The 12,143-nt window shown below is 37.8% G+C and overlaps 1 protein-coding gene across 2 annotated transcripts in view; it reads right to left on the reverse strand.

Annotated features, from left to right (window-relative positions):
• Window positions 1-9: 9 nt before the first annotated feature.
• Window positions 10-12,143, reverse strand: part of LOC111874257 (axoneme-associated protein mst101(2)) — a 14,194-nt gene continuing 2,060 nt past the window's right edge. Inside the window, exons 2-4 of one of the 2 annotated variants that reach the window (XM_023869599.2) lie at window positions 10,517-10,641; window positions 7,489-7,637; window positions 10-3,878 (exon numbers count right to left, since the gene is read on the reverse strand). In XM_023869599.2, the coding sequence (XP_023725367.1) occupies window positions 34-3,878; window positions 7,489-7,637; window positions 10,517-10,641 (4,119 nt within the window). In that variant the 3' untranslated portion in view covers window positions 10-33. Of the gene's footprint in view, window positions 3,879-7,488; window positions 7,638-10,516; window positions 10,642-12,143 lie in introns of those variants that run through there. The other variant, XM_033755391.1, reaches the window with a different exon arrangement.

Consider the following 12,143-nt stretch of genomic DNA (forward strand, 5'->3'; position numbering starts at 1 on the left):
ATTGCGTAATGACTTTTCTATGTCACCCAATTTTCAACGCTTTGCAACAACTGGCTTTGTAACTTTCTTTCCCTTGTTAATCTCCTTTACTCCTTCTTTGATATTCTTATTTTTCTGCAATTCCCTTTGCTGTTTGCGCTCTTTCTTGGCTAATGATTTCCTCAGCATCATAATTTTTTTAACTTCAAATATATTTGCAGCAATCTTCGGTTTCTTAATCTTGCTGCGTGATAATTTCCCATTTCTGCTATGGGTTGATTCAAGTTCGTCATCAGACTGGACAGAAACAGGTCGTTTCTTGAAAGGCAGAGATGATGGTGGAGAAGCTGATTTTGATGATGAAGGTATATTTTCCTCAACATTCTTGGAAGACTCCATTGCTTGGGTGCTGGCCCCAGATGAGTCACTGTTTCCACCACTGTCAGACTTACTGCTGTTACTACTGCCACCACTTTTATTGTGATGGGATTGTGTACGCTGAGAGTCATTACCATTTGTTCGAGATGTGGTACTGCCAAGTGATCTATCCTGAGGGGTTCCATTGCTATCTCGATCTGTCGACCGCCTGTCACCTGAATGCTTATCCCTATGTATCCTATGGTCATCAGATACACTTTTCCCTTTTTCTTTGCCTTTCTTACCACTATCCTTGCTTTTATGTTCAGTGTGCACTGATTTAGTGGAATCTCTCTCTTTCTTTTTCCTGTCAGCTTTCTTTGTGCTCCCCTTTTCTGCAGTTTTATTGGTTTTATCCCCATGTTTAGACTTATCTTTACCCCTTTTCTCATCATTTTTATTGGCTGCATCTTTACCCTTATCTTTTGTTTCTTGTTGTTTCACTCTGTCTCTGGATTCCTTGCTACTTGATCTACTACTATCTTTACTGTTTTTGTCATCATACTGTGCAGACTTATCTTTATCTGACTTATCTCTGTTTTCAGATTTTGACCTATCCTTGTGTTTGTCACCATGTTTCAATTGCCCCTTTTCTCCTGGCTTTGGTTTTATCTTCCGATCTCGTTCTCTCTTCTCATCACTCTTTGGCTTTTTAGTATCCTTTTCATGTCTTGACACAGCCCCATCTTCTTTCTTAGATTTCTCCTTGCTGGAGTCCTTCCCTACTTTCTTTTCCTTTTCATCTTTATTCTCCTTTACTTCTTGCTTAAATTCTTCTTTCATAACAACTTTTTCACTTTTTTCTTCATGTTCAACTTTTTCTTTAACTCCATCTTTCTCAGTTTTCTCCTTCCCATCTTTATTTGACTTTTCTGCTCTGCTCCTACTGTCAACTCTATTTCTCTTGTTTCTGTCCTTGTCACTTCTCTTTCTGTCTCCTTCTGATGAGTGTCCACTGCTGTCATTCTTCTTTGTGTCTTTACTTTCACTGTTCAATTGTTTCTTTTCCTCTTTCTTTACTCTAGCTTTATCTCGGTCCTCTCTGTGTTTCTCCTGTTTCTTATCATGCTTGTCCTCTACTTTCTTTTCCAATTTAGTATCTAATTTCTTGTCAGGTTTCTCATCTGTTTTCCGCACCAATTTAATATCTAATTTCTTTTCTGACTTATCAGCTAACTTTCGTTCAGATTTATCATCTATTTTCTTTCCAGATCTTTCATCTGATTTCTTTACAAGCTTCTCATCTAGTTTTCTTTCAGACTTTTCATCTGGTTTTCTTTCAGATTTCTCAACTAATTTGCTCTCAAGCTTCTCATCAGTTATTTTTTCGGACTTTTCATCTGATTTTCTTTCAGTTTTCTCAACCAATTTCCTCTCAAGCTTCTCATCAGTTATTTTTTCAGACTTTTCATCTGATTTTCTTTCAGTTTTCTCAACCAATTTCCTCTCAAGCTTCTCATCAGTTATTTTTTCAGACTTTTCATCTGATTTTCTTTCAGTTTTCTCAACCAATTTCCTCTCAAGCTTCTCATCAGATTTCTTTTCAGACTTTTCCTCTGATTTTCTTTCAGGTTTGTCACCAAATTTCCTCTCAAGCTTCTCATCTGACTTCTTTTCAGACTTTTCCTCTGATTTTCTTTCAGTTTTCTCAACCAATTTCCTCTCAAGCTTCTCATCAGATTTCTTTTCAGACTTTTCCTCTGATTTTCTTTCAGGTTTGTCAACCATTTTCCTCTCCAGCTTTTCATCTGATCTCTTTTCAGACATTTCAACTGATTTTCTTTCAGTTGTCTCAATTAATTTCCACTCAGAGTTATCATCACATTTTCTCTCAGATTTATTTGCAGTCTTTTCATCCAACTTAACTTCATATTTCTCAACCAATTTCCTCTCAAACTTTTCATCACATTTCTTTTCAGACTTTTCATCCAATGTTCTTTCCCTCTCAACCAATTTCCTCTCAAGCTTTTCATCAGACCTCTTCTCAGACTTTTCATATGATTTTCTTTCAGGTCTCTCATCTAATTTCCACTCAGACTTTTCATCACATTTTCTCTCTGACTTTTCATCAGATTTTCTTTCTTTCTTATCATCCAGCTTCCACTCAGATGTTTCACCATCTTCTTCAGGCTTCTCCATCAACTTTCCCTCAAGCTCATCTTCTTGTTTCTTTTCAAATTTCTCATCCAGTCTTCTTGCAGACTTTTCATCTGATTTCCTATCAAATTTATCATCCAATTCCCTTTCGGACCTCTCACCAGATTTAATTTCAGGTTTCTCTTCTAACCTTCTTTCAGATTTATCATCAATTTCCACTTCATGCTTTTCATATAATTTCCTTTCAAGATTCTCGTCTGATATATTTTCATATTTCTTTTCTACTTTCCTTCCATGATCATCATCTGAGATTTTCTCACTTTTCTCACTTTCCTTCTTTATATATATTTCTTCTGATTTTAACTCATTCTGCAATTCTGCCCTTTTATCAATTCTTCTTTCAGATTTCCCATCTGTATTTTTCTCAAATGTTTTTTCAATAATTTCATTTCTTTTCTCATCATTAGTAATATTAGATTTACTTTCACATTTATCTGCCAATATTATATCTTCATTTTCATCAGATTTATAACCAAACCCTACATTTTTATTTATATACTCTTCAACAAATCTTGCCCTAGGTGTATTGTTACACATCCTTTCAAATAAGTCATCAAATTCCTTTTCTGATTTTTCATCTAGTTTCTTCTCCTCTGTAATACTTTCTCCTCGTGTTGAATTTTGTTGGCTTGTCACACCATCTGACACAATGTGGGAACTATCACGCATATATGTCTGCCATTTGCTGGTATATATACTTGTGTCTTCACAGAAAGTATCCCCGCTGACTTGACTATCCCCCCCTTTCATTTCATTTTCATCATTTGTGAATTCCATACTCACAGACATCTGTGTATCTTGTCCAGAAATGTGAAGTGAAGAGTCTGACTGTTGGCTATCATCACCTACTTCAGCATCATGTGACAGCTTAGAGTCTTGTTCACACAATGAAACAATAGACAGTCTACTTCCTGATGATACTTTTGAAAGCTGGCTGTCATTGTTCGAGACATCTACAGCTCGCAGTTTTGTTGTCGAAGTGTTGTTTTCATGTGCATAATTTGAAATATCAAAGGAGACATGTGAATGCTGACTGTCATGACTTGTGAGCTCTGATATTCCTGACAGATGACTATCCACTGAACTCTCTCCTAAGTGTGAGCGAACTTCTTCAATGGGTTCAAATGGAGGTGATGAATCTTCTTCTTCTTTTCCACCAGGCAACCCAACTTCTCCGGCTTCATCTGAATTATATTCATCGTCTTTTAACGTATCACTCTCCGGAGAAATTGGTTCTAATTCCTTCGGCAATAAATCTGTAAGTGTTGGCAATTTCCTCTCTTCCTTCCGTGTAGTATTCTCAAAAGTTGATGGTGCAAAAGACACTGCAACAAACACACATGGCATAATGAGCTCCACACTCATGGCATTATGTTTCATAGTTTTAAACCCATATCCAACACCGGTATAAAACATACATATTGTGACATGCTGTGCAATGGAGAACCCCTCCCTACCCAGCAGCAACGTGGCAACTCAGGCCACAGTGACGTGGCGGATGAGTCAGCGCTCCCCTCCCACCCTCCGCATGGTAACGTAACGCGCGGTGACATAAGACGGCGTGAGGTAACAGCGTTGCTACGTAACAGGCCCACACAGCCCCTATATAAGAGAGCTGCGCTGCCTGCGAGGAGAGTTGTTGAAATGTGGCAGTCGCCGAGATCAGTAGTAGTCGAGCCAGTGTGTTATCAACAGTTCTCAAGGCAGCAGCCTGCGAGTCGAGTTGAAATATAGCAGCCATCGCGGAAAGAAGTACCGGACGTGTGTGTACCTGTGTAATTGGTAGTGTGTGAGACAGAGAGACTTGTATAGCTCCCGTACTGTGAATACGTGTAGCCTTACTGAAGATAGAGTGAACTGATTTGGGCATAGGGTTATAAATCGTGAAACCCCGCAACAGTGTAAACAGATTAATGCGATTAGGGTTATAAAGTGCGAAACCCCGCAACTGTGTGATAATTAATTGTAGCCATTATTTGTAGGTTGTTGAATAAACCAATCAACAATCTCTACGGCGTCTTCAGTAACTCAACACGTTACAATATGAATATACCTGAATTTCCAACAGCGTATTGTAGCCAGAATTTCTAAATTTGCATTACTGCAATGGCGCATGTGTGTTGTCCAGGTAGCTGAGCACTGTATTTTTCAACAGTAATACTACTAACCTCAAATTAATATATGGGCACCAGACCCATAGTACTAAGGGATCATCCTTTATTCCTGGATATTAAATTGTTACTCCCAGTAACGACAACAACAACAACACATTCACCTGCTAACTCCACAGTACTAGGAGATCTAAAATCCCTATTCCAGCATAATAGTTTTAAAAAGCTGAAGAGAAAATCAAAATTTAACACTAACATCAGTGAATCCATAATCACATTCAAATACACTTTCACCTTTGATTTGGTTCATCCTGGTCAGTCACACTAGCAATATTATAAAAGGTTAATCAACTCCATCCAGTGTGACTGATAAAAACTGACAACACGGCATGGTCCAAACAACAGGACGACATTAAAGAGTCCTATTCATCAACTGGCGGAACAAGTTGGAAAACATTCAACTTCCTTTAAAGAGAGGCAATATAAATGACATCAACCAAACTGGTTCTAAAAATTTAACAAAAATCTTTTTTAAATCACACTTGTAAACAGACTCATTGTAATAATTTATAAAGATTTTAATATATTCATGCAAGTCGCTGTAGTTGTTAAAGAATCAGATTTTATATTCATGGCATTGTGATGATACTGTATGTATGTACTGATACCAAACAAACTGTAACAGTAGTTTCTGCCTGTATTGATATATCCTTCTGAAGATGGTCTCCCAGGCCGAAACATGTCAAGGATGAAAGATTAAATAGGAAAGAAAGAAAATACACTTTATCAGTCACAGAGTTGATTAACCTTTTATACCACTTTCACCTCTCTATTACGAAACTCTCCAGTTCTAAATGCTCATTTATTTAAGGCTTATTTAATGACGACAGTAGCTCAGACTACAGAGCACTGAAAGACAGGATGATAAGTGAATAATGAGATGGAAATGACACATAGACAGATGACCGTCTGACTTGAGGTAGTGTCTTGGCATCTGCCAGAAGAGACAGAGAAGAATCACAGAAGGCCTCAGTCAGGATGGCCTGTCTCAGGGCCCACATTTGAACTAAGAGTTCTACCCACCCAACCACAAGTGTTTTTTTCCCCCTTTGGCACTACAGCCCCAGTGGGCCTAGGCCTACCTCCATGAACTTCTCTGTTCACTTGGGTTTTTCTAGATCTTACATATACGGTAGGACTCCTTGGGTGGGTGATCAGTTCGTCGCAAGGCTTCTACCTGTACACAAACACAGAAAAACACACACACACACCCATGCCCTGAGTGGGATTCGAATCCATGATTCCGGTTTCCAAGTGAGCGAAGACAGTACATGCCTTAGACCGCTCGGCTACCGTGACCGGCAACCACATGTGTTTAGTCTTTACAATTAAATGTGGTCACAATAAGTTTAATCACTACCAAATACTTTCACAGATAGGAGATGAAAATTTTAGCTCATATATAAACTGGTCCCAGGCTGAATGTCACGTGTGGGATACAAATAAACAGTCTGCTTTACAATCACAGTTATGAACCACCAGATGTTGTAAGAGATGAATGAACCACCTGTTCAGCAAAAGTTCTGTTAACAGATATCTATCTCATATCACCACAAAGACTGAACTAACCCCCTTGTTTTCATGTCTGTGATAAGTGAAAAATCAAAGCTGACATGTTGAAAAACCTTGGAAATGAGTTATTAATATTCACTCTCTCCTTCATTTTTCATTTCTCCAAGGATGTCAAACAGTAAATTTGAATAGTAAATGGTATCTTGCATACACATTATACAATACAAGGGACAGTATGTTATATTTCTTATATATTATTTTATGGTACATGGAATGGCATAAGAGAAAGTACAATTGTGTGGGTACATAGAGCTTCTCTTATGGTGAGATGTCTGACAAGAAGAACTTTGTCTGTTAACCAAGACAGCATCTGTTGACGACCACATAATTTATGCACACTCAGATTTCACTGTGAAGTCATGAGAAGAATAAATAGATCCTCTTACATTTTATGCACATATTTTACACATACAGGGTGATATAATCAAGAAATCTACTGACAAACACTAAATGGGATATTGGCAAGTAAACTCACAAAAGCCTATGGGCAGTGAGCTGGCAGATATATCTGGCACTCTTCAACAGGAACCCATTTTGGGAGTAGGAGTCTACATGTTACATGATCTGCCACATAACCTTGCAGTCACGTGAATGGAACAGATGACAAGTGTCATATAAAAGAAATGTGATGCATGTCACATGAAGATGGGTTAACGAATGTACAAAAACTTACAAATTTTAAAAAAGAAAGACTATAATTTGTTACCAACTGACCCTGTATATATGCCATCCAAATTTTGGATGAAATCTACATTTAGCAGTATACAAACAGAGCGATATTTTCATGATGCAGCATTTTCATTCATATTTGTGTAAATCATGTACAAAAGTCCCTGATCAAAAAATTTGGAGAGAGAGGGGCAAGCATGAATTATGCAGTAGAATTGTCATAGTCACCACTGTAAGAACCTCAAATTATATGGTGACTATGACAATTATTTTCTTCTGGAATGTAACCCCACAGTCTGGTATACCATTACCAACATTTTGGAAGAAGCTGCTGCCTCCATCTTCAGGTAGAAAAGTGACTCACCTACACTGAATATGGAGACAAGAGGTGCCTCTGAAATGTTATCTAGTTAATTATTACTTAAATTAGGAATTTGACAGTCACATTTTAAAATGACAGTTTACTGTAATCTTGCACCAATCATGTAAGTGTACAGTACAGTACATAAGTAACTGTTCATACCATTCTGGTTTTCTTTCCCCTTCTTTGGTTTTTCAATGCCAAGGAATTTGTATACCACATCTTCCACTTGTGGCATGAATACAGTCAAAATCTTTGGGTTGACAACCTGGTCGACAATCCTCTCCACACCAATGTCCAGAAAACCAGACCTGTGTGATGAAATCAAAATGTGAGTGCCAAGCTTTCGGTACGCCAGTCAGTCATGTTTTACGCATCTCTATACCTATTTATGGTTTATTAAAGAATGCTATCAGGGCCTCCAAGTACATAGTGCTGAATGATACAGTCAGTAAGAAACGAGTTTTAAAGGAAGTGGATATGGCTTAATTTGAGGTACTATCCTGGTATCTTCTTGGATTGGTGAGACAAAAGCCAGGAAGAACTTCAGTCAAGATAGCCAGTCTTTGAGGCCAAGATCCTAAGCCGGGACCTCCAAAACAATGTGCAGTGCTAACCACTGGACCCCAACATTCAGTCTTTTGCATCACATTATAAATCTGAAACTATATATATATATATATATATTCAGATTTAGAATGGAGCATNCGGACACATAATATGTGCTGGCGAGAATAGAATCATCAAAAAAATGCTTAACACCAAACCAGAAGGAAATAGAAGAGTGGGGAGACCGAGATTAAGATGGGAAGAATGTGTGTGGCAGGACATAAGAATTTTGGGTATAAAGAACTGGAGGAATGTAGCATCAAATAGAGAAGAATGGCGAGCAATCCTGAGGAAGGCCAGGGCTTACAAAGGGCTGTCATGCCAGTGATCATGACGATATATACAAAAATCTGGCAATGCTGAGAAACCTATGCTCTAACTACAAGTACAAAGATGAATGGTTGAGAATTCATCTGGAATATGTCCAACAACTTCTCACTCAGGCGCATGAGGTACTATTTCATGTCTTCTAGGAACCATACATCATTCATCTCAGTCATTCTAAATGCTTTAATATTATATATAATGCTCGTGTGATCATACACTCAGTCGTACTCTAACTTTCTGATCCATGTACAATTTGCTAATCAATCTTCTCTGTAAGAGTAAAGTAAATTTTTATTTATTTTTATAGAGAAGCAGAAGTACCCATTCTTCACCTGAAACATAGCTGCTTTCCTTCCCACTGTTACAATATAAGTTGGTATAGGGGTATGTAGTAGCATAGTTGGTTGAGGCACTATGCTACAAGCTGGAAGGTCGCAGGTTCAAGGCCTGATGAGGTGGATTTTTTCAATTTACCTAATCCTTCCGGCTGCACTATGGCCCTGGGGTCGACTCAGCTTCAACCTTCAAAATTGGCTTGCAACCCCCAGCCATTGTCTAATGGGCTGCTAGCAAACTTTCACTTTTATGACCATTGAGACAAGATACACCTTCCTACTAGTCCGGTAGTCTCTTGTACATTGTCATTCAGTTCATTTTCACACATCGACAGGTGCTGATGTTACATTGTGATGAACGTATAAAGGTTATAATTAAATATCAAATTATCAACTACGAGTTTTCTTGCATATGTTTGTTTGGTACTTGTCAAAAATGGCATTCTCTTGCTTTTTAAAACTGTAAGATATGTGACTTTAGGTAATTATATTGAAATTATTCCTAAATAATAAATAGAATTAAATTTCCTTGTATCAAAATCTAATATACATTTCTATTTTGAAGTGTAGCCCTGGACTATTATTATTTATAGGACTGAGGTGGCCCTCTGTACAAGTTGAGTTTGACATGCCTGGTATAGAAGATGTAGGAGCCTTAACCTCTCACAATCTTATGGGCCTCTATGGCCTGTTACAGGGATAATTTTACCGTTTTACCTTTTCCCCCCCAACTTTAGAGGATGAAAAGAAGACTCAGAATAAAAATATGAATCACATTCAAAATATCCCTTATCATGCCTGCATGTAAGTCTAATACTGTGTGGTATCTGCTTTTTCTCTTTTGTGAGTTATTCAATAACACTGTAAGTATCTAGACTATATGGTGTCAGATGGGAGAATGATGAGTAACACATCTGAAAGGATTTGGTAGGAAACAGTCAGAACTTAATCAAGGTACTATTGGTATTTGCATGGAAGGATTGAGAAAAAACATGGAAACCCTCAGTCAGGATGGTTGGTATCCTGGCAAAGATTCAAACCAAACACCTCCCAAATTCATGTCTCAAGTGTTAAGACTAGACGAGCCTGATCTGTACTGTACTGAGGATGGAAGTGGTAGGAGATTCCTCTGAAACACTGGTGCCTTTCTATGAAAACAGACGTCACATCCCAAAATACTGTAACCTTTTCGATTTGTTAATTTCAGTGTTAACCCCTCCTTAAAGACCTAGCTACTACAGATGGTGAATGTGACAAGGGTGATAATCATATCCCAGATGAAGAGATGACCCTCGTTTGCAGTCAATAAGACTTTAAGTTCAAAATTGATTTCAATAACTAGACAACTTGAAACGCAGTCACTCTTAAAACATCTCTAAGAGTATATTATCCCCTGAGTATGCAATTTTATGAAAAAAAAAATGAAGTCCTCTTTATAAAGTGAGATCCCCAGTACCATGACTTTGGCTCTCTTTGTATGTTGAGAACAGAATCCAGTAACTTTCTAAAGATAGCATAAAGACCCATGACTGTATCATGAAAAAACCTCATAGATCTGATGATGCAACCTCAAAGATGTCTTAGGCAAAGTACAGTAACAAATGTGCAATGATAAATGTGCACAAGTTACAACACCCAACTGATGTTGATTCTCATACAGAAACTTCCAGCATAGCGGCAGCCCGGGTTCGATCCCAGGTCTGGTCAAGTGGGATTTGTGGTGGACACAGTGGTGGGTTTTCTCCAAGTACTTTGATTTCCCCTGCCAATCTTCATTCCACCAAATTCTCCATCATCGTAATCACCCGGGGCAGGTACAATAGGCCAATCAGTGGCCACTATGCCGAGTGGAACCAGCTGGACTCCAACCCCTACTAAGCGAATAAAAAAAACTTCCAGCATATAATACAATTACTTACTCATGAATGTGCTTTCTTAGGCTGTCACGCAACTGATTTTTGTTCAAATCTGGTCGCCAGACCTGGCTTGCTAAGAACCCAGACACACTACCTTCTACTCTCTGGTGGAGATTTTGGTATGCAGGCTGAAAAATAAAGACTAAAGATAATACTAATCCAGCTGTGACAGAGAAATGTATCCTTGTTTATTGGTGAACTAGGTAATGACAATTATGATGGTCTGCTGTCAGTGGATGAAAAAGAGAGATTAGGTATTTTTAAAAAAGTTTGTTTTTACACACAATGTTTGGCAAAAATATTTTTTCTAGACTGCAGCAATGCTTACTGCACATTGTTGTTCTATCAGGATAAATATTTTAGCATATATATAGTTGTCTTCTAAAACCTTTAAGGTTAGGAAATTAGTCATAGTTTGTATTTAGAAATATTCCGACTGGAACTTCTATGGGCATTATATTAGTATTATTATAATCGTAACAGGTTATTTATTTGGTTATTTTACCACTGTCAAAGTTATACGAGTATAATTTCAAATATGAAATGACAGTATAGTCAAGAAATTTGAGTTCAGACAGAAATGGAAAGATGTAAAATATTACAAAGCAGTTCAACCATTTACATGGACAGCTGAGGAAAATCACATGAAACCTCAATATAAATGTTATCTGGTTGGGATTCTATCTGGTTACTTACCAGGTATAAGCCAAACATTTTACAGTCATCAAAAACACTTTTTGTGTCAAAACTCATAACAATTTTAGTAAAACTTGGTTTTGGTAAAATAATATTTTGATATTCTATGGCCAAAAATATATTTCATATCACAATTTTTAATCTTTAATAAAATAACATCCGACTCCTAATATTCTATAATAAAATGTCCCAATATCCTATCTGCTGTTACTTAGTATAAAGACTAGGCTATGAGTTGGATGACTGGGAAATGAAAGTTCAATTCCTGGGAGGGACAGAGATTTCTTTTTCTCCATAGTGTTCAGACTGGCTTCGGAGTCTGAATGACTACATTCAAGTAATTGGGGCTCCTTTCCAGGGCTAAAACAACTAGGGCATGAAGCTGACCACTCACTTCCAACTACAGTGAGGTCAGTAATGCAGTGAGCTATAACTATACTCCTTCATACATCTTCATGATATCCTGCTTAAATGAGCACAAGGACAACTTTACATTTCTTTACGCACCTTAATATAAATAATTAACATAGAAAGATAATAAAGGTCATCATATTTAACCCGTTGCCGTGGTTCGTCGTGTCTGTTTCGTCAGGGATTTAAATCGTCTGGGGGGGTTCGTCGTGTATGGTTCGTCCAGCTGCACACCTATGTTATAACGCCCATAATAATTGATGGTTTTGCTGTAGATTGTTAGATTTTTCGCTGGCCTGTTGTCACAAGAACAGAGTATACTAAGCCAACGAGTTTAGCTGAGATAAGTCGTCGTTACATATGCCTGTCTTGCAGCAAATTCGTGTTGCTTCTTGTAGCGGTTTCGTCACTCAATGGCGTATTTGCTTTGCTTGTGAAGTAATAAACACCAGAGAGGTGATGTGTGCTGTTGTATATAATATCATATTGCCCTGAGCTGGCCACACAAACACATTCCATTGGA

The sequence above is a fragment of the Cryptotermes secundus genome, unplaced genomic scaffold (genome assembly GCF_002891405.2).
Source record: "Cryptotermes secundus unplaced genomic scaffold, Csec_1.0 scaffold1318, whole genome shotgun sequence".
Taxonomy (NCBI): Eukaryota; Metazoa; Arthropoda; class Insecta; order Blattodea; family Kalotermitidae; genus Cryptotermes; species Cryptotermes secundus.